Source organism: Natator depressus, chromosome 11 (assembly GCF_965152275.1).
Source record: "Natator depressus isolate rNatDep1 chromosome 11, rNatDep2.hap1, whole genome shotgun sequence".
Classification (NCBI taxonomy): Eukaryota; Metazoa; Chordata; order Testudines; family Cheloniidae; genus Natator; species Natator depressus.
The window spans coordinates 10,989,276-11,012,420 of NC_134244.1; the positions used below are offsets into that span (position 1 = coordinate 10,989,276).

Consider the following 23,145-nt stretch of genomic DNA (forward strand, 5'->3'; position numbering starts at 1 on the left):
TTACTATGAAATGCTACTCATCAGATCTCTGTAGACGGTCCCCACCTAAAATGTTCTCTTCAGTAATTTATTGGCAATCAAGCTGATAGCAGAGAAGAAATACCTAGACTGGGAACAACTATTATTCTTTTTAAAGGAAGTGACCTTACTCAAGGGGAACCAGGTGCCCAAGACCAAGATAATTTACAGAGAATGGAATCAGTCCTAAATGAACAGCAGTGGTATGTATTTTTTGATGCACTCTTTATTATAACGTCTCTTTCTAAGACCTATGTAATTAAGAGGCTGAAAATATCTTGGTGCATGTGGGATCTAAGATAATTGTTGCAGGGGAGTGCTTTGCCTTTGAACCTTTTTATTTTTTTTCATTCATCCAGCAAATAGAATGGGGATGCATTTGTTTGGTCTTGTATGTTCCCATTATGACAATTCTGTTGGTACTTTGGGGCAGTGTGGGAAGGAAAGGAAGGAGGAAGATTTGAAATTTAAACACAGGAAGAGGCGTACCTGCAGGAATACAAGGATTTCAATAATGTTAGTTAAACCCTTAGTTTTAAACAGCTGAGACTACTCACTGCCAAACACATGTTCCATTAGATTGCAGTACAGCCTTTTGAAATCAAGACACCTGAAACACCCAAATAAATCTTTCACTGTTTTAAACTTGGGGTTTGAAATATGGATATTGTGTGTTTAGCACAAACTAAAGCTTTCATCTTTTCAACACACTCCCTTAAGCCAAAAATTCTGGGGTTTTTTTTTGGCTTTGGAGGTTTTTTTGTTTTAAAAAAATGTGCAAAAATCACTCAGGAACTTTAATTTGTTATGCTGATATATTTAGGACCCAATCCAACTCCCAGAGAAGTCTGTAGAAAACCTCCCATTGACTTGATTGAGTGCAGGTCCCTCTTAAGCCTAGTTCTGATGAATTTAATGGTGCTTAGGTCTTGAGTGAATTTCACCCAGAGGAAATTGGAGTTGCTTCTTGTTGGGGAAAAAAGAGGTCATGAAGTAATTGTACAGGTTACTTATGGAAGCAGCCCAATGCAAGTCAATGGGAATACTAGCATGTGTATTGAATACTTGAACGTGGGTTGCAGGATTGGGCTTGGTATTTGTAACTTCTGCAGTTAATGAATAAACTGTTTGCAAGATAGTGCTTTTAGCTCATTATCAGGAAGCTAAACAATTAGCATTATAAACCTGCTCTGTTGGAAGGTCTAAAATAGTTCTTCTGCCACTACTCAGTTCACCTCAGTTGTAGTACTAAAAATGCTATTAGGAAGTACCTCTTTGTTCCAGTCTTGTGTCCTTATGCAGATGTAGGCTTTTCTGCCCTGTCAGTGGCTGCTGATGTATCAGTCTGAGAAGTCTTGCAAGTGTCTGTTTTTCCTTTTAATCTTCTTTCTTTACCCCTACTTTTCAAAGGATGCGCTCCCTTGCTGTAACATCTAGAGCCATTACTGTATTACTGTTACTAGTGGCATAAACAAACTGCTGATTTAACAGATGTAATGAGCAAATACAACTGTCAGACAGATTTAACTATGCTTGTTGAAAAAATCACAATTTACAGTGAAGAGATAATGTCTACTCTCCAGCTGTGACAGTTCCTCACAAATTCATTACATGTAAGCTAGTAATACATATTAGAAGATGTCCAGAACTGTTTTTGTGCACAAACTTCATGTGAGTAGTTAGAATATTTGAACTTTTTCTATGCACGGGTTTGGAAAATGCACCCTGTTATGGGCCACTGAAGTCAATGGCAAAATTGACTGAGCCACTGAAGTCAAAGGCAAAATTTCCCTTGACTTAGTGGGGCCAAGACTGTGCCCACTGGATCTCATCCAGTACTCACTGAAGTCAACAAGAGACATTCCATTAACTTCACTAGATATTGGATCAGGTTCATGAGGACAGATTCTGTACTGGTTACAGTCCAAGTCTGATTCAACTTGGAGTTGCGCAAGGAAAAGGGCCTGATTCTGATAGGTGCTGGGTGCATTCAGTGGGGCATCAGTGGAAGCTGAGGCCACTCAGCATCCTATTAGAGGTTAAGCTCTGAGGCAGACTGGATCCAGCATATGCAAAAAGAATGAAAATAAACAAAACCTGAGTCCATTCAAATTTGATTAATTAGGAATGTTCAAATGCCTCACTAGAGCTTTTTAAAACACACGTAGTTTTGTTTATTATTGTTTCCCTGTGAGTTTCCTGACCCCTTTCATGGTACTGTGTGGTATTTTTTCATTGATTTTTTTTTTAAGATACCTGAATAGAAATGTGAAACTTTTAAGCATCTCTCCTACAACTGGTTAGATTTTTTTTGTTTGTTTTTTTCTTTTTTCTCTCCAGCAACCAGCCTTTTCTCAGGCACTGAACAATAACCAGCCCTTTCTGTTTTGTGCTTTTTCTAGCCATCTTTAGTGGGTTAACTACCCAAACGTGCATAAAATGTAGAATAATATCAGAAGTCTCTAGGAAAATATAGTTTTTGGTTTGGTTTTTTTTTGTGGAAGTTTGAGTATGTAGTTGGTAATGTATCAGGTTCAATCCAATCACTTTTTTGTCCTAAAGAACTCATTTTCTCTGCATCAAATGACTGAGGAGAGAGAGACTTTAAAACAAGTGTTCTGTCAGGTTTTTTTAAATGGTGAGGTTATTCATCACCCATTGCTGTATCTTTAATAATCAGTAGTTTCTTTAGCAAAGAAGAAATGACATCTGTTTCGGCTTCTCCCCCTCCCCCCCCCAAATTGCTTTTTTGAATCCCTGATTATCTATTAAGTAGATATGAATTAACATTTACAAACACTAAACATACGCTCTTTTGGCTTGGCACTTGGCAAGACTGTAACAGCAGGAAAGCGACACGTTTGTGTATCAGCCACCCATTGTAAAAATGCATGTGTGAATGCTAGTAGTATTAGTGGTTTTGCATAATTGAATGCGTTGCAGAGACATTTTACTTTTTTTTTTTTTAAAGTGATCGCAGAAGAAAGCCCCAGTAGTACTCTGATCCTGCAATTAGATCCATAAGGGCACAGGAATCTGCTTCTAGAATCCCCAGTAATTTCAATATGGGTCTGCTTGTGTGGATCCATCTGCATAACTGGGACAAAAAAATCTGTAAACTTCGCCATCTCTAAGTGATTTTACAGGGGTTTTACATATGAAATAGTATTCATCACGTACGCAGCTCCATTGACCCCATTGTTAAGTGTAAGAGAGATTGGATAATATATTGAGAGGATATAATTATTCATGATGGGACAAAATTAAGACAAGGAAAATGTAGGCTCAAGATCCTGAAAAACTTCCTGACAATGAGATGGATTAGGCTAGAGAATAACTTTCCAGGAGAAGTGGTGGAAGCTGTTTCTTGGCATACAAACATTAGGCTAGACAAAAAACACTGGTATGTAGACAAAAGGGAAGAGTCATGCATGGGCAGGAAGATTATCTTGGAATTTGGGGTCTAATTGGACTTTTTTTCTGTGAATTAATGTTCAGAAAGCACTTTCAAGATGAAGTCATCACAACGGAGCTATAAGTTGTTCACATTATAAAAAAAACTCACTCTTGTCTAACGAGTTAGCTAGAAAAAAGTGACATGGGTTTTTTGGTTTCCTTCAGCTGCTTTTGGTCACTTTAGGTGAGAGAAATCCTAGTATCAGGTAAGTATTGGATACAGCATGCCCTCTCCTTAGGAAATTCTACTATCTCTGATTTTAATGATGCTATGTTTTGTTTTGGTTGTTTAAAGAAAAGTGGTGTTAACATAGTGGCTTGCCTGAAGTGTAAAATAGTTTGTTTCCAGCAGATGGCAATATTTGTATACCTCTGAGATTAAAAAAGGGAAATTCAGATTCTGGGGAGATGTAGCAAGTACAGTACTGATTGTAGATTTCTAGTCTAACACATTTCCCCCTTCCCCCTGGGGCAAGATTCAAGATATCTTTACTCTGGCAGGAGGAATTCTATAACCAAAAGGAAATAGAGGTTATTTGAATTTATTCATAATAGTTTTTATTAATTTTTTAAAATTGTCCTTGTTTTCACTTGTAAAGAGTAAACTCAGTTAAAAAAAATATATCACTATCCATGATAGGTTAATCAATCTAAATCCATGCGCAATACCAGGGCCTGACCATTTAGTGCTTGAAAAATTATACCTCTAAATCAGCTTTTTTAATATTTTGAGATATATTATGAACTCCAAGGCTGCTGTACCTAAGTCCTAGAGGCCCTGACACTAAGCTGAAATCACCAGGTTCCTCCATACCATGCACAGGGGGAGAGAGGACATGGCTACACTAGAGCATTTGCAGCAGAGCAGCTGTGCCGCTGTAAGTGCTCTTAACTGCTGGGAGAGAGCTCTCCGGTCAGCTTAACTACTGCCACTGGGGCTGGAGCCGCTTTCCTGGTGCCACAGCGCTGTCCACACTGGCTCAGGGGGGTGAGTTACACCAACGCCAGTGGTGGTTCAGATGTTGCCTCAGGTTCAAGGCCTTGCTCCAATAAATACTTAAAGTGAAAAAGCTCATTAGCTGTGGGGCAGCATCAGCACTTGTGTTGCTTGGCCCATGCCTACTAGCAGCAATACAGACGCGGACAGTGTTAGGACAACAGTGGTGCCTAAATGTTGGCGATAAACACCTATGTGCTTAAATCTCTTTGCGAATCTAGCTATTAGGTGTTGTTTTGAAGAGAACTAGTTCCCCTTCCAGTTGTCCTGGGGAGTTAGCGTGGTAACAGAATGTGGCACTTCAGCCTTGCTCTCAGTGCTAGGAGGTATAGCTTGACCCCTTATACAGAAGTGCCTCATCCTTCTACTGCCTAGGCACGTTAACAAGTCTGTTCCTTAAAATTGTGTTGTACATCACACAAGCTAACTTTGAAAGTAGAAGCAAACAAATCATGTGCAGCAAAACTCTAGCATTGGAGGTAGGGTAGCTATTTCAAAGTAAGATGATTCACTAGCATCTATTTAAATATGCCAGCTACAACCAGGCTTTCTGATATTGGCTCCGATTTACCTTAGGCAGTTCCTCAATAGACAGTACACACATAGTGGGGCGTTCATAGTACAAATAAGAGGATCTGTGCTTAAATAGTCTCACAGTAGATAACCTGGATTGGGCAATTGGTCACAAAACTCCATTCAACTAGAGTTCTAGGTTTTCTATACAGAACGCATCAGTTACATTACATTTAAATATGGAACATCTAAAATTTGTGCATAATTATCATCTGATGCACAAATACGTCTCTTCACAAGCCAGCTAGTTCTTAAATAAAACGTAGAACAAAGCCATGTTACCAGTGAAACAGTGTTTAATATAGTTAAATTACTTAAATAGATTTCAATTTCCATGGGAAATCATAACGGTATCAATTTTTATAGGAGCTAAAATAAAGAGTGTGTATACCCCTTGAAATGATCATGACACACTGTCAACAATCACAGTCAGAGATACTGGGGACTCGAAATATCATTGACAACACAGCTGCGCAAGGTGGAGCAGCAGACTGATCAAAAGTTAAGAATACAGACTTTAGTAAAGTAGAAAGCAAACCTAAATATGAATGTACATCATGAAGATAATGAAACTCACTGAGTGGTAGAAAGGGATAGAAGGGGGAAGGGAAGGGAGTGGTCATTGTGCCATGTAACGAAAGTATTTTGCAAATCAGAAAATGCAAAGCAGCAAAAGTATAGTACAAGGGCAGACTTGGCAGTTTTACAGAAGTCAATATACTATACTTTTCAAGGATGTGGCCTATTAAAGGGGAAAAGGAAGGATCACAGGGGTGCCATTTAAGCTCAAGTTTAAATGGCTGGATGCTAAGCAACATAGTAAATTAATTAGGACAGGCCCATGCATTTTAACTTACTCTTGTTGTAAAAATAAAGTGAAACACTTATTTTATAAATCACCACTATAGTGCAATCATTAAGTTAATACAGTAATTTTTGCCCTGAGAAGAGTCTAAAAGAACTTTACTGAATGTCAAAATATGAGTCATTTTAGTGATAGCCAAATTCAGTATCAAAACTCTCCCCTCATAGAATATAAAAAATAGGGCTTTAAAATGCTTTTTAAAAAATAAAATAGCAAGGGTTTATTTTTTACAAGTTAAAAAAGGTACATAAATCATAGCGAATTATTCATATACCCCCTCTCGCCCCCGGTAGTAAGAGGATATGTTCAACATGATATCTGTGTCACTCTAAAGATCTCCTGAATCCACATACAAATTATCCATCTGTCTTCTTTTTAAAAAGATAGAATCATCTAACTCTTAAAATAGCTGTGAATCATTAATTTAATTAAATGTCTGCTACAAGATAGTCAACCTGGCAATGCAGTACATAGTTCTTTGTAAAGGCAAATGGCACTTAGTCTCTTGGACACTTTTTTGTATTATCAGGCTTCTATTAATAGCTGCTGTGAGAAAATAATTTTAAAGGAATTGTTAAAATGATCTTATTTTTGTTCCAGTGTGACAGTTTTTGCTGCCTTCAGATGAAGATTTGCTTAGTGCTCTTCCCTGTTATGCTTGTCTGATATTCTCAACAGCTCAGTTATTTATCATGCCTCCTAATTCCATTCACTGCACTCTGTCACCCCCAGCTGCATCTTGAATCCTGAAATGAACAGTTGTTTGTAATGATTATTGTACTTGATTTCTGTAGGGTTTTCTGAATTTTCACTTAAATGCATCTGACTCGGCCTGCAACCTCATCAAGGGTTGTTTGATTGTTTACTCTTAGTCTGAAAACTGCCAAGTCTGTATTCAGAGAATAATGCACGGAATGTTACATAGTTCTGCAGGTTATATATACACAACCCACCACACGCTGGTGTGGACAGACTTTTTTCTAATATATATAATTTACAAAATATAGAATTTGGTATATCTGTTAGATCTCCATGTTTTCAATATTACAAAATAAAAAATACAAAAACAAGAAAGTTGAGGGGGGTTCCCCCTAAAGTGTCTCTTGTTTTCATCTAGTCTTTCACATGTAAACTGATATATGTGTGTATATATACCAAAGAAGAGCACAGAAGACTTTCATTTAATAAATATGTTTGCAGAGCCATGTTTCCTCATCTTGATCTTAGGTGTACCAGTCCTATTCAGAAGAGTAGTCTGTTAGCCATGTAAGGGAAAGGGGACAGTTTTATATGGCAAGGTGTCTTTTTCAACCTTAAAAACATTACCGATGCTGTTCTGAAAGGCCTTTTGTGTAGAATAGTGGGTGTCACTTTTAATTTTGAAAGCCTATCCAAACAGCCAATAAAAGAACAGGGGTACACTTGAAAGAGTTGACTGTATGGAACGGAAACATTATAGGAGTGCAAATCCTTTCCAAAATAATGCTTTGTAGTGAATCATACATTCCTTCAACCAAGTAAAATTTTGTGTAGCTTCAATAAATATTTAAATATCTTATGTCCTATGCAGCAGCATCATTTTCAAAGCTCCAATTCATTTCTTTTATCTGGGAATTCCATAGAGGTGCATCTTTGGTCGATTTAGCACTCCACTGGGAATTAATCCACAGTGTTTTCTTTCTTCTGCACTGCATGGCATGTAGCTAAAGTTTATTTGCTTGTCAGAACCATGCTCTAAAGTCGTTGCATGAAAAAATGCAACTGCGCTGTATTTTTGGGTCCAGAGCTAAACAGCAATTCTTCTCCATGCAAATACCATTTTTAAAGTTGTGCCATGGTTGCTGCTAACTGAGCGGTGGCCCTTCGTTTAGGAAGTAGGTGGTCATTTCTCCTTTACCCTTTACCTTAACGACCCCTCGACATTCCAGCTGATAGCTGTTGGCTGCTAAAACCTGGTACATGTCTGTGGTCACCTGCAGAGAAAGAATAGATTAGAAGTGATAGCAGAACTGATAAACTTGCTCTACCCATCTCTCTTCAGCCATGTAATCTGCACATGCAATTAATTTTGTTTTGTTAAAATTTTCTTATTTGTATCAACCAGTTTACAGAAGGTGGCCAGCACAAGTTATGTAACTACTACAAGCTGCAAACAATGAGTTTCAAGGTCATATTGGACACATCAGCTGCTCTCCAGCTGAGGGTCATGATTCTAGAGGCTGGGAAGAAAATATTACTAGCAGTTCCATTTCATGGATCCACTATTCTGCTGAAGTTGATTTACTAGAGGGGGAGGCCAGGTTACAAGGGATCACAATATGAAAAAGGTAAGTCAGAGTTATAAGCTTGCCTCTAGAACCCAGGTAAAGTGCTAGGTCATGATCCCAGAGAGGGGAAAGGAAATATCCCATTTCATGTCTCCAGTATCTGCTTACATTAAGGAGGTGGGGTGCAGATCACAATATGAAAAAGGTTAGTCATAGTTAAGGTTAAGATTCTGTCACAGGTATTTTTAGTAAAAGTTATGGACAGCTTGCGGGCAATAAACAAAAATGCTTAGGCTTGCAGCTGCTCCAGCCCCTCCACTGCTCCTGTGGCAGGTGCTGACCATTGCTGCTCCAGCCCCTGGGGGACTGACCCAACCCCAACCGTGGCTCTGACAGGCCAGCTGTTTGGTGGCACCAGGGCTGACTGCTGGTTAGCTGTTCTGGCAGCCTCCATCCTGGCTGCTGCTCCAGTGGTCCCAGAGCCAGCTGCTGCCAGTTGTTTTGGGGGCCACTGCTTCAGGGCTGGCTACTTCTCCGGCAACCCTGGGGCTGGCCGCTGGCCACCTGTTGTGGCAGCTGCTGCTGCTCCAGCAGCCCTATCCCAGAAGAAGTAATGGAGTCCGTGACCTCTGTGACAGATTCGTATCCTTAGTCATAGTACTAAGCTACTGCATCTAGAACCCGGGCGCAATGCTTGGCAATGTTCCTGTGAAAGTAGGGTGCTGTTAGGGAAGTAGGTTGGAAATTCATTTAAATTGTGGCCCCTATGAAGTAAACCCTTAAATAGGTTAAATGGATAATACACGACGCATGTCATTTCTCAGGAAGCTGCAAACAAACAATCAAACTGGAAACACACTAGGTGATCAAATTGGGTGAAAGACAACAAGGATTGTTCAGGCACTATCCCATTTCATTCTGCAGTTTAAGGCAGCTGCCATTCAAATATAACCATTTGTTACATAGAAGAACATTTTCAAGGGGGTAGGGGCCAAATTTTCAAATACAGTTAGTTGCCTAAAGAAGCAGTTTAGGCACCAAACTCATTGGGAGTTAGACCCCTAGCCTGCTTAGGCTCTTTTCTGAAAATCCAACTAGACACCTAACTACTTCTGAAAAGCTAGCCCCAAATCTTTTCAGTTTAGGGCCTAGCACCTGACATCTGTACACAGAAAAGCTGATCCAGTCATCCTCTGGCAAGAGTCCACTGATTTTCCACTGCCTGATAGATCCTGAAATCTAACTGCACTCATTGTGTTAACTATCAGTGTGGGCAAAGTGACTGATAATTTCCTGAACTCTCCTTTGAGTATTGTGTTGTATATATGTCATACCCATCTATTTATCAGCTCACAATGCAGCTCATTAAAATATGGTCACTGCAGATTGATCTACTGCAGACTCTGCTCAGTGCAGAATTGTTCCTTACAACGTTTTCTCATGCTCTGTTCTCTGGGTTTATACGTTTCCACGTCTACCTTCATAGGGCTGGAAAGTCACCAGTCTAATCTGTTTTACTAGAGAGAAAACTGCTCACAGATATTCTTAGGTAGAAAAGTTTTAATAAATAGTGATCCAGTTGACTCTCAGTTTAGCTGAAAAACACAAAATCCTCACTTGGATTTGGCATCATTTACTCTTATTGATGATTTTTATACCTCTGCAGTATGGTACTGAGGAATGATGATACACAACAGTGTTTAAGAGAAAACAAGACTGTATGTGCCATGTGACAATGGAAATGAATTGCTGGAAAGGTCACTCTCTTTGAACACTGAACAAGGAGCTTGATTAGAATAAGAAAGATTGCATTAACCTTAAAACTACTCTCTCTCTCTGCTTCTCTAGGGAAATGTCCCCACCGCCATGCCTGTCTGAAATCCTTCTACAGTTTTGAAGAAAGAGTATATATATACTCTCACAGAATACAGGGCATCATTGTGACAGAGAAAATTAAAGACATTGTAGTTTGTGGAAAATGCTGCTTACAACAGATAACAGTAGCCACAGAAACAAGTTTGTGAGGCAAGTCCTAGTAAACCAAAATAGCTCTAAGATTCTCCTTGCTTTTCTTTAGCAGTGAGGTTGTGTGGCAACAAAACGTCCTTTGGAGTAGGATATGGCTATAGTTCTGTGTTAACATGTTATCTAGTTGCATGGGGCTCAACAATAAAGTCAATGGGGTGTAAGTCAGGGCAGAATTTGCCTCCTACTATTACTTCCCCCAGTGCTTTAATAATAACCTTCACAACATCCCTACAACATACTAACCCCCAACTGAAAGATAGGGAAATGAATGAATTGTCCCAAGACCATGAGTCAGGATCAGAACTCAGGATTCCAGGCTCCCAATACTGTGCTCAGGCCCCTTGTTCACCTCTCTCAACCTACTATCTAAAAGTTTGGCATAAAGTGATGAAATGAGATGGTTAGATTGAAAATCCCATAAAAGATACATTTTGTGTTTTATGTTAATTAAAACTCACCTGAATTCTGTCAGGAACACCTGTACTGTCCATTCGACTGGCTACATTGACTGTGTTTCCCCAGATGTCATATTGAGGTTTGCGTGCTCCTATTACCCCAGCTACCACAGGACCAATATTTAACCCTAGAAACAGAAAAGAAACCCCAGTGCTTCAGGTCCATTGTCTATACACCATCACCCAGGAGTCATGGGAGCAGGCTGTTCATCAGGCACATATATGAATGTCCCAAGGCTAGGCATTTCCCTTTTTAAATCCAGAAATAACCCATAAAACCTTCCAGCTGTGCAATATGTTGTTTTTTAAAGCTGTGGGCAGATTGGGAGAAGTATATGCCACAGGGAAGAACGGGGTCTTCTATGTGATAATACAGAGTCCTGATGATTTCCTTAGCCTAAATATCACCTTAGGGGGTTGTCACATTCTTTTCCTTCTCATGTCTTCCGCTATTTTTAAAAGGAAATTTAATGTGCAGGTCAGGTGATAGAATGACAGGCCTTGAGACTGAAGTCTATGTCCACATAGCAGGTGTACCAGGGCAGTAACAATGAAAGATTCCCAGTCCTGCCCAGATGCCAGCATGCCTCAACCTTTACACAGTACGAGCCTCTGTGACTGTTCAATCTTTGGCCTTGCTGCTGCCAACATCACTTCCCTACTAGTGCCAATCCTAGTGGTGGTTTCCATAAATGAACACTTGTCCTCAAAGAACTGGACAGACACACCAAAGAAAAGCATCATAACTAGTTCTCTGTCCCAACAGGCCCGATTCACTGGAACCAGCGAACTTGTAGCTTTTAAATATAAATTAAGCTGCACTTTTAACTCTAGATGAAGTGGCCAGGTTGGAATGAACATCAATAAAAATTAATTCTGTAACCTCAATCCAAATACGTTACCTATTTTCATCTGGAAGTTGTTGAACGAATGCTCATTAATGTACTTCATTTGGTCCATTAACTTCATGGCAAAGTCAGCCAGAGCTTTGATGTGTGTTTTTCCCACCTTGTCATAAGTAGAGTCATTGAGGCCTGAAGCAGCCATGTACGTACTGCCAATGGTTTTGATCTTCTCCAGCTGCCGGAATTGGTCCTCACTTATTATCTGTTTCACAGAAAGAGAGCAAAGTTACTGAATAAGACTTGATGCACACTAATACATGCTGTTTAACTCATCCTTATAGCAACAAAGTATGGCATGGCACATCCAGTGTGAAAAATCGTATCAAGCGTGTCCGTGACTCTGTGGTCAGAGTCCATGGATCTCCAGCCAGGTAACAATATGTAATACACAAAGGAAGGACAATTATTTGGTGCTGCAGAAGAGGGTAAGGAAAAGAAAGTGACCTTAAACTAAAACAGGTTAAAGACTGAGAATGTGTGTGATGAGGACTGGACTGGTCCCATTGCTGGTTGACTTCCTTCTCATGAGGGAAGCGTTGAAATGATTCTGTTTGCTCTGTCAGTAGAACTAGCAAGATTAACGGTCTCTCACTCACTTCATCAAAGTCTGCAATAATTTCATTGAGGAGCCTCAGACATTCCACCCCTTCGTTGTTTGCCTCTAACTCCACGTAGAACTCCGAGAAGTTGCTGATGGAGGCAAACATGACAGCCACGCACTCACAGGACTGGTAATACAGCTCATCGTTTCGCCGCTCTTGTGCCAGGAAATGGGCTGCCACGTCCTTTGGCAAGATGTTGTGGAGGAGGCGTCTATTGTACGCCTGCAGCTCCTCCATTTCCTCTTTCTCTTCAGTGGCCTAGTTGAGAAAAGAGAAAGAGAATCGTGCTGGCCATTCTAGTTACTACTTAGGAGGAGAGAGAACTGAAAGTGAGCTCACAGAACCAGAGAGCAGAATATTAATGCACTTCAGAAACATGGTCATACTTGGTGTAAACATTTGCCCTGTTTTTGAGCCTGCTCAGCTCCCACGAGGAGATCATTTCAATAGGGCCAAGGTAGAATCAGCACCTCACAGGATTGTACCCTTTGTCCCAGGAAACTAATACATATGGATGCTCATGAAATGTAATTACAATTGAGCTTACACAAAATCAAGCTAGTCTATAGCTCTCTCAGCGAACCTGTTCAGAGTTACTGTATTATAAGAGAGATCTTCACCATAGGAGTGCAATCCCCAGCCCACTCTGCGCTGACCTGCCAGAGTCTGGAAGAGATGACCTTCAGGTCAGTCTGCAAAGTCTATCTGCTTTCCCAGGTATTTTCAGAAGGGGAGGAGGAGTATGTTTGAGTGGATGAGAGGTTGGGTTGGAAGGGGTTGTGGAGGGGTGTTAGTTTCTGCACATTGGCCCAGCGTGCATGGATTTTAGGAATATTATTTAGATGAAATGGAAGCTATTGGATGGATGTACTTTCATAGGACGAGGAGGACACAATAAAATAAGAGTATAAGCCAGGGGTCTCAAACTCAGATGACCATGAAGGCCACATGAGGACTAGTACATTAGCCCGAGGGCCGCACCACTGACCACCACACCCCGCTGTCCCGGACCCGCTCCCACTCCACCCCTTCTGTGAGGCCCCGCCCCTTCCAGGGGGTGCAGGGTGTGGCAGGGGGCTCAGGGCAGGGGGTTGGGGTGCAGGAGGCGGGTGGGGTGTGTCAGGGGGTTCAGGGCAGGGGGTTGGGGTGCAGGTGGAGTGTGGGATGCAGCAGGAGGCTCAGGGCAGAGGGTTGGGGTGCAGCAGGGGGCTTAGGGCAGGGAGTCGGGATGCAGGAGGGGTGTGGAGTGCAGCAGGGGGCTCAGGGCAGGGGGTTGGGGTGCAGGAGGTGTGTGGGGTGTGGTGGGGGCTCAGGGCAGGGGGTCAGGGTGCAGGACGGGTGTGGGGTGCAGCAGGAGGCTCAGGTGCAGGAGGGGTCCAGGGTGCGGCAGGAGGCTCAGGTGAAGGAGGGGTCCAGCAGGGGGCTTAGGGCAGGGGGTCAGGGTGCAGCAGGGAGCTCAGGGCAGGGGGTTCGGCTGCAGGAGGGGTTCGCGGGGCGGGGCAGGGCTGGCTCCCTGCCTGCCTGTCCTGTCGACCTGCTGCTCCAGGAAGCGGCCGGGGGGGGGGGGGGCAGTGTCTCTCCCCTGCAGCTCCCATTGGCCGGGAATGGGGAACCGCGGCCAATGGGAGCTTCGGGGGAGGTACCTGGAGGAGCGGCTAGGGCAACACACAGACCCCTGGCGCCCCCCCCCCAGGTCCTGGTCGCTTCCTGGAGTGGCGCTGGGGCAGGGCAGGCAGGCAGGGAGGGAGCCTTCCCTGCCCCCGGTGCTCCCCGGGCCAGAGCCGCTTTAGGTAAATGCTAGGTGGGCGGGGGTACCGCGGGGAGCTGGTGGGCCGCAGAAAATAACCCTGCGGGCCGCATATGGCCCGCAGGCCATGTGTTTGAGACCCCTGGTATAAGCTCACTATGTGACTCAGACTTCACGGATAATCCTTCTGAGTTCTCCTTGTAAACCTAATTAGTACCAGTTTTGCAGTCAGTGAACTCCACTGATTTCACTGGAGATGCTCCTGTGAGAATGACATCAGTCCGGCATAAATTGTGCCTCTTCCATGGCTACAATCTGGTAATCGCTTTCTTCCCTCCCCACCCCCCTCGAAAACCACAAAACAAAAGGAAGGAAGGAAATCTGTACAGGCTGTAAGTGTGAACCGTGTGGCTAATACACAATAACCACTGAACTGCCCTCCTCACAGCAACACCAAACAGCTGTCCCACGTAGTGTGTGCTTTCACTCCTCTGGAAACCAGGACTTCAGTGATGGCTTCCTGACACTGTGAACCTGATTTATACAAATAAGGCCACTTCTGGAATGTGATATTTCCAGGTCTGACACAAAAAACAGGAACATGGAATCTACAAGGGCCAATCAGATCTGCTTTCCTGCATGGAAAATGCTTAGATCCATCTGGAGAAGCAACACTATCGAAGGACGGAGCAAAGGATGGGAAATCTGAATACTAAACTTGGCTCTGTTCTGAATCGTGGAGCAGCCATGGGCACGTTCCCTCACCTCTCTTTTGTTTCCTCATTTGTAAACTTGAGGTAACAATATTTATCTACATGCCAAGGGAGCACTAATTAGTTAATGCTTGTACAGAAGTTTGAAGCTATATGTGGCATTATGTAAATATCCTATTATTATTAGTGTGATATCTTGCTATGTGAATATTAATCCATTTAGTCTGGTAGCAGGAGTCCACTAACAGCCAGAATTTGACTGAAAAAGGGAAAAAACTATAAAGCATCTAGCCAGCTCCAGTGCTTTATGTGAGAGCGAAGTTGAAAACTCCACTGTGAGTCCTTCAAACATTCATTCATCTTGTACCCTGATGGATTTACCTTGGTTATTATCCTGGCTGGCTCAGCTGTGTTATTAGGGATTGTCAAATTGTCCAGCCTTTTTAAAAAATTAAGCCACAAAACATTCATAGGATCTAAATATGTTAATATACCCAAACTCCGATAACCATATCTCTGAAAGCTGCAAACTAAAGCCTACCCAACTTGGTTTCTGCTTAGATTTCAGAGGTGGTTTCTATGTTTGTTTACATAGAGATCAAGGTCCAAAAGAAGCAGAGATGTCTGATAACTTCTGAAAGCTGTACAGACTTTTTCTGCTGCCTGCCTCTGATTTCAGAATTCAGCAGCATGGTTAAAGAAAACAAATGGTGCCTTGCTATGTGACCTTTGGCAAGTGGTCTAACCTGCCTACGCCTCAGTTTAGCCAGCTGTAAAATGGGGATAACGCTTACCCCAATAAATTAAGCATCATAGCATCCCTGTAGATAAGGCACATCAAGTGCTTTAAGACCCTTGAATGAAAGATGCTACAGAAGTGAAGAGCATTATTGGTCTGTCGGATTGTAGGCAATGTCCAGCTCTAATTCATGGGCATTTGATCACACTGTCCGTCACTATAGGGCAATAGTTTTGCATTATGCAAACACATATAGCACCCACCCACCTGCAGTTTCCAAAGGAAGTCGAGCCTTGCTGTGGATTCCACCTGCTGGGCATGCAGATATAATGCCAGGACAAAAACAGTTATGACGATAGGGGTCACAATCTTCAGTGCCACTCTCGACACTTTCTGGGAGCTAGAGTCAAGGAGAAGACAGAAGCCTGTGAATATTCTCAGCCCTCTGCTCCTGACCAGGAAGAACATAGCTGTAACTGTAAGCTCCATCTCTCTCTTGAAGGCACGATTGTGCAACCTAATGTTTGTTTTGCAAGAGCAGTGGAGGGAATTTTCCTGACTCGCCATTTGAACAATACTTGTGGTCGCTTGCAACCTTTGCAGTTGATAATTGGTTTCAAATATGACATCTGAAACTGGAGATTAGATTAAACTTCTTAAAGGGACATTGTCAATATAAAAGCCATTTCTAAAAAGCCACTAACACAACACTATACTCGGTAAAACTGAAATAACTTTAAAAATCTTGTTTACTTAGCACCATTTATGCTTTTTTCCCTTCCCCATTAGGCTTGGACAGTGAAACTAGACTGCTTAGTTTCAAGGTGTGTGTGGTTAATAGCTAGTCAATCTCTCTCTCTCTCTTTCATTTACAATTATTCAAAAGTTACACTTTATGGAAATTTTAAAATCTCTTACCCCCCCCCCCACCCCCAAAATCCCTTTTGAATTTAAAATTATGAAAACATTTATTAAAGTAAAACCTTCAATCTTTTTTAAAAAACAAAATCTACAATCTGGACCAGTAGCTAGTTGGCATCATCCCTTTCAGAATACACTCCAAGAACAAGCATACATGCCTGGTCACTATTCAGCACCTTTGAAGTATCTATATAGTGCCAGCTCATAGGAGCAATGACAAGAACTAGCAGAAGCCTTGCTATCTGTGACTCAAACATGCTGCTACTACATTTTTGTGAACATTTTAAAAGGCAATTTTGGACATGAAATGTGAAAAAAAGAAACTCACCATGTTGATGTTGCATTAGAGAACTCACTGGAAAAAAATCAGACATATTTAAGGTGAATATTTTGGTTTGATCTCTTCAGTGATGTCAAAAAGACTTTTGTGTTACTCCTGAAGACTTTACAGTCCTGCAGTTTTAACACTGGGTGGCGCTACAATCCTTTTAAACAGTCTTTCATTACTGGCCAGTAGTTACATTGAAAGGTGAAGAATGATGCTATTACATTAATTTCTCTTGAAGTGAGAGTGTGAATTAAACATACATTATGTGTAAAGATCAGTGGGAAAGTTAATTTTTCAGAAGACCATCCAGGATTTAAAATCCAATGGAAGGCACTTGGCAAAAGCCTGTGCATGTTTCAGAACATTTCTGAACTACCGGATCCATCTTCCCAATTCATGAATTCTTTAATATTAAAAAGGAGTTTATAATAATAATAATGGTAATTTACTTAATGATTGTCATAATTGCAAATTTCAGTGTGTTGTAACAGAAATCACCAATTTGCGCTGTAGTGACAATGTGGTGGCATAATCTAGTTGGGCCTGGTCTTGCACTCACTGAAGTTGGAGGCAACCTTCTGTTGACATCACTGGTTCAGGAATAAGCACACTGTTGTTAACTGCATAATTGTATAGTTGTTACCCTCGTGCTCCCCCCAGTCCGCCTTCTATTTGTCATACACACTCATTGCATTTTCAAATAGACTCTGAATACTTTGGGCAGGAATGCCTGTGATTGCTATACATGACATGCCGTATGGTATGATATCTCTGGATCCTTAAAAGCACATTAGCACTGCCCACCCCATCCTGCAAGGCATTCAGTTACCAACGCTGAACCGTGTTATAACATTAGTGAAAGTGCCCTCGCAGCACTATACAGATGAATATTAGCAGGAGAAGGGACTTCTTTTAAGTAAACCAGCGGTTCTCAACCTGTGGCCCGCAGGCCACTTGCGGCCCAATCAGCAGACAGCTGTGGCCCATGTGACATCCTCAGGCCCATATACAGGTAGTACATATATTGTGTGGATGTAGCCCACATAACACAGAGAGAGCTGCATATGCGGCCCACATTGGTAAATAGGTTGAGAAACACTGAAGTAAACTTTAAGGGTCACTTTAGATACCAGTTTGCATTACTACTACTGTGCTGGGTACGCTGCAAGAGACATTCATTTAACAGAGTTGTTGGAGAGGGCGGAGGGTATGCTCCTCTTACAAAGAAGGGGTGGCAAGGCACTTTTTTGAGAGTAGCTGCCTCGCAAGTTCCTGTCTGATTGTTTGTTTCATGTTGCTGGGGCTAGGCTGTAGTGTGAATTGAGTGTTCAGTGTCGAGCACCCTATATAAGTGTCTTTTCTTTTTTAACTGTTTACACAGAAATAAATCAATGATTATTATTATGGTGCCATTGGTGTGCATTGTGCTTTACAGGCAAATCAGAGGACATAACCTTACCCTGAGACCTTACAATATCCCTGAATACTTTGTGCTAAACTATTGTGCAATTTTTGTTATACTGAGACTAAAGCTACGTCTACACTTAAACCACTATCAAACGCTTCAGTGTAGACACTCGCTACAACAACAGATGTTCTCCCATCACTGTAGTTAATCCACCTCCCTGACAGGCAGTAGCTATGTCGGCAGAAGAATTCTTCCCACCAGGGATTAGATTGGCAAATATATCACTCAGGGGGTGTAGATTTTTCACACCCTTGAGTGACGTAGCTGGTTCAACCTAACTTTTAAGTGTAGACGTGAACTAAGAAGACTATTTGACTTATCGCTGTAGAATTAGAGATAGAATCCACCAAAACCCAAGAAGCATAGTGAAAAAACATTTGGTTCCCTAATCTTATTTCTTACAGAAGATTTTCTGCTGTATTGAGACCAGGGATCCCTCTCATTTTGATTTATAAATACATCTTTATCTTGCACACTATTCATATCAGACTTCTTAGCCACTTTACTCTGCTACACGAGCAATAGACAGGGTCCAGGCTGTATGTATCAGCGTACACAATTCAGGAGCTTTGGAGATTGCTATGCCTGATCTAAACTGTAGGCACTAACCTTGGCTGTAAATCATAGGGATAGGGAAACGGTGATTTATAATAAAGCCCTGGTGAACAAAAAAGCCTGCTGCCGCAAATGATTTCTTTCTATTAATAGGTTGAGGGAGACTCATGTTTTGTGGCAGGAATATTTTACAGCGTTTGCACCGATTGGAACAGCAGAAAAATGTACTATTCAACCAGGTTAGTGTATTTCCCATCTGAGGGCAGTGGATATATATGGGGGTCGATTCTCCCCTGTGGCGAGGATCTACCTGACACAGGATAGTCGTGGTGAGAGACGGAAGAGGCCATCAGGGTGCTCGTTGTGTGACTCCCAGATCCTGCAATACCTGCCCCGGGTGTAAGTGAAAGTAGCTCTTCAGCTGCTCTAATTCACATCACAGGCATAAGGTGACTTAGGAACCTCGTACTAATAGAGGATTGGCATAGCAAAGTAGGACGAGTTAAGTGGGGTGTGTGGGGGAGATGACCACATGGGGAGACTTCTTACCTGAGCTTGAGATTTCAGGAATGTCCTTTGACAAAAGATTCAGCAAGAAGGCATGTATTATATGGGTGCAATATATACACGTAAGTGCTTGGTCGGCCTGATGGCTGGGGTTCTCAGGAACACTGGCATTCAGTAAGTATTGAAAGATTTGGCCAAGCTCACTCAGTCATCCCTATTAGTTTGTAACAATGTGGCACAGAGGCCCATTGGTGCCTGCTGGCCAAGTGCTCACTGATCTGTGTCAGCAACTCCTAATAGGCCTGACAAACTCACTACACCTAACACACTGCTTTTGCAGTAAATTATTCCCACATAGTGTCTTGTTAGGTATCAAATGAAAGGTGGTGTCATTAATATCAATGTGAAATGTATGTACTGATGATATTTAAAAAGTTATGTACAGAAAATATATCCTGAGCGTCTGTATCAAAGGTATGAGTCACCAGCAGGGACAGGTTCTCTCTCAGCACAGGGGTGTTTGGACAGCTAGCTAATTTACATATAAATAAAGCCTTGTATTGTTTCACAACAGGCCTCTCTTCACTGATTAGAACTGAATGCTAATAAAGAACAGAGACATGTGAAGTCAGCATGAAGGCAACAGGCACCAGAGAAAAAACAGGCTTTGTCTCCACTTAAACCACTCCACTAGCACATCAGCGTAGAGAGGTTCTCCCATCGCTATAGTTAATCCACCTCCCCAAGAGGCAGGTAGCTAGGTTGACGGAAGAATCTGTCTGTCAGCATGATGCTGTCTACACTGGAGGTTTGGCTGGCATCATAGATTTCTCTCTCAGGGTTGTTGAGTTTTCACAGCCCTGAGAGATATAGCTATGCCTATGTAAATTTTCAGTGTAGACCTGCCCCTAGAGGGTTTTACTGATGCTGGGGACAAAATCACTAACTTTGGGGGAAAATAAGAGGAAGGGAAAAGGACACGTCTTGGTCCATCACAGAGGGCACACAAAGGACAGGGCTTTTGGACCCATGAACAGTGGATCCAGCCATGTGGGTTGATGATGCTGGGAGAAAGGTTTAGGTGATTTTAGACAAGGATTTTAGCCTGTTAAAGTTAAGTTTAGACACCAAGGAGCGTGTTATACTTTTTATTTCATATGTAACCATTCCTGTTTCCATTAACCTTACCCAGTATCTTAATCTTTGATGATAAAGGTATGATTGTTTCACTATATCTCCATGCTGTGGTGTTATAAAGGACCTGATCCTAAGTTGGGGACCTGGTCAGTGAAGCTGTGTGTATACTGTTCCCTTGGGAATAGTTACTGTGAGTGTCCAGTGACATGGGCTGGACACCACCAGGAGACATTTCAGAAGAGGAGCTCAGGGACTGAAGTACACCAAGTGTTAACCTGCAAGCAAAGGTAAGATGGCAGAGCCCTGAGGAGACTCTTCAAGTGACTAAGATAGTGAGTGTGTCAGGGAGCTGACACCCAGTTTAGCACCAGCAAGTCTCTCTCTGGCTGAGGAAGGGGGATAATCAGGTGACTCACAATCCTAGACACAAAAAGAAACCATCACAAACAAGTCTGGGAAAACTGGGGGAGCTCCAGAGTAATGGAAAAAAGCGAATGTTGTGCCATTATTTAAAACAAGTAAATGGGACGACCTGGGCAACTAGACTGGTTAGTCTGACATCAGTCTCAAGCAAAATCATGGAAAGGCTAATATGGGATGCAACTGGTAAAGAAATAAAAAATGATAGTTTAATGAAAGACAGTCAATATGGTTTGATGGAACCTAGGCCATGTCAAACAAACTTGATGCTGTTTTTTGATGCGATTACAAAGTTTGGGTTGTAAAGGTGATTTTTCACATAACATTCTGATAAAAGAGTAAGCACTATACCAAATCAATGTAGCCCATATTAGATGGATTAAAAACTGGTTAACTGATCACAAAAAGTAACTATAAATGAGGAATCATTATCCACAGGAATATAAGTCATAGGACTGGAAGAGACCTCCTTGGTCACTGAGCCCAGTCCCCTGCTAGTGCAGAAAACACCATCAAGTAATCCTGTTAATAAACTTATCAAGCTCCATCTTAAAATTAGTTCGGTTGTTTGCCTCCACTACTCCTACTGTAAGAAGGAGGGGGTGTTTCTAGTGGACTTTCAGAGGGACTATTCTTGGCCTCATGCTATTCAATATTTTTAGCAATGATCTGCAGAAAACATTAAGTCATTGCAAGTGAAGTATGCAGATAACACAAAAATTGTTGGAGTGGTAATTAATCATGGGAACAAGTAGGTAATACAGACCAAGCAGGATCGTTTGATAGATGCGCTTCTTTGGGCAACATGTGTAGGAGCAGCCCTAGGCATTTTGCCAACCAAACAATTTCAGCCCCCCGCCCCCCAAAAGCGGCAGAGAAAATAAAAAAATGGCCAGCCAACCAGTGGAGGAGGGGGAAAAAAAAGTCATGGCCCCTGAAAGCTGGTGCCCAGGACAACCGCCCTGCTGAACCAGCCCTGAACATGCATTTTGAACACAGCAAAATGTGAGATCGTACATCTAAGAACAAAGAACATCGTTCACACTTACAAGATGCGGGACTGAATCTTGGTATGCAGTGACTATGAGAAGGACTGAGGGGTTACGCCATATAATCAGCTGAACATGAGCTTCCAGTGTAATGCTGTAGCTAGTCAGCAAATGCAATCCTTGCATGAATAAACACAGGAATATCAAGTGGGAGTACAGAGGTGGTTTTACCTTCACGTACGGCATTAGTGAGACCATTACTGGAATACTGCATCCAATTCTGGTGTCCATACTTCGAAAAGTATGTTGATAAATGGAAAGTGTTCTGCAAAGAGCTACAAGTACAGTTCAAAATCTTATAATGAAAGGCTGAAGAAACTTAATCTAGTTTATCCAAGAGGAGGTTAAGAGATAACTTGATCATGTCTACAAGTACCTACATGGGGAAGAGATTTCTGATAGTAGATGGATCTTTAGTCTAGCACAGAGGTGGGCAAACTACGGCGTGCAGGCCACATCCGGTCCACGGGACCGTCCTGCCTGGCCCCTAAGCTCCCAGCCGGGGAGGCTAGCCCCCGGCCCCTCCCCCAGTGCCTCAGTGTGCCGCACTCTGGCCCGCCACTCCTGTTGAGCAGCTCGGGCAGCAGGGCTGGCTCCGGCCAGGCAGCATGGTAAGGGGGTGGGGAGCGGGGGGGTTGGATGGGGTGGAGGTTTTGGGGGGCAGTCAGGGGACAGGGAGCAGTTGGATAGGCGTGGGAGTCCTGGGGGGGCTGTTAGGGGGCGGGGGTGTAGATAGGGGTTGGGACAGTCAGGGGACAGGGAGCAGGGCGGTGGGGTCCCAGGGGGTGGTTAGGGGGACAGGGGGAGGTTGGATGTGGCAGAGGTTCTGGGTGTGTGTGTCAGGGGATGGGAAACGGGGCGTTGGATAGGGGGTGGGGTCCCAGGAGGGGCAGTCAGGGGACAAGAAGCAGGGGAGTTGGATGGGTCAGGGTTCTGATGGGGGCATTCGGGGCTGGAAGTGGCGGATGCCAGGCTGTTTGGGGAGGCACAGCCTTCCCTTCCCGGCCCTCCATACAGTTTGGAAACCCCGATGTGGCCCTCGGGCCAAAAAGTTTGCCCACCCCGGTCTAGTAGAAAAAGGCATAACAAGATCCAATGGGTGGAAGCTGAAGCTAGCCAATCCAGAATAAACCTAAAATGAAAATTTCAAAATTGAGGCTAATCAATAAATCAGTAAATCTACCTTGGTGCAACTTACCTAGGAACATGATGTACATTCCATCTCAAGACTGGATGTTGTTCTAAAAGATATGCTTATAGCTCAAGCAGAAGCTGTGGGCTTGATGCAAAACTACTGGGTGAAGTTTTCTGGCCTATGTTATGCAGGAGGTCAGACTGGATTATCATAACGATGCCTTTTGGCCTTAAAAGCTATGAGTCTATGAAGTTAATTTT

At 42.6% G+C, this 23,145-nt stretch overlaps 1 protein-coding gene across 2 annotated transcripts in view; it reads right to left on the reverse strand.

Moving 5' to 3' along the window:
- Positions 1-4,067: 4,067 nt before the first annotated feature.
- ADCY5 (adenylate cyclase 5) overlaps positions 4,068-23,145 on the reverse strand; it is a 343,803-nt gene continuing 324,725 nt past the window's right edge. For both annotated transcript variants that reach the window (XM_074967144.1, XM_074967142.1), the window contains 6 exons: positions 16,615-16,641; positions 15,633-15,765; positions 12,161-12,424; positions 11,562-11,766; positions 10,663-10,787; positions 4,068-7,882 (listed from right to left, as the gene is read on the reverse strand). In XM_074967144.1, the coding sequence (XP_074823245.1) occupies positions 7,754-7,882; positions 10,663-10,787; positions 11,562-11,766; positions 12,161-12,424; positions 15,633-15,765; positions 16,615-16,641 (883 nt within the window). In that variant the 3' untranslated portion in view covers positions 4,068-7,753. The remainder of the gene's footprint in view (positions 7,883-10,662; positions 10,788-11,561; positions 11,767-12,160; positions 12,425-15,632; positions 15,766-16,614; positions 16,642-23,145) is intronic.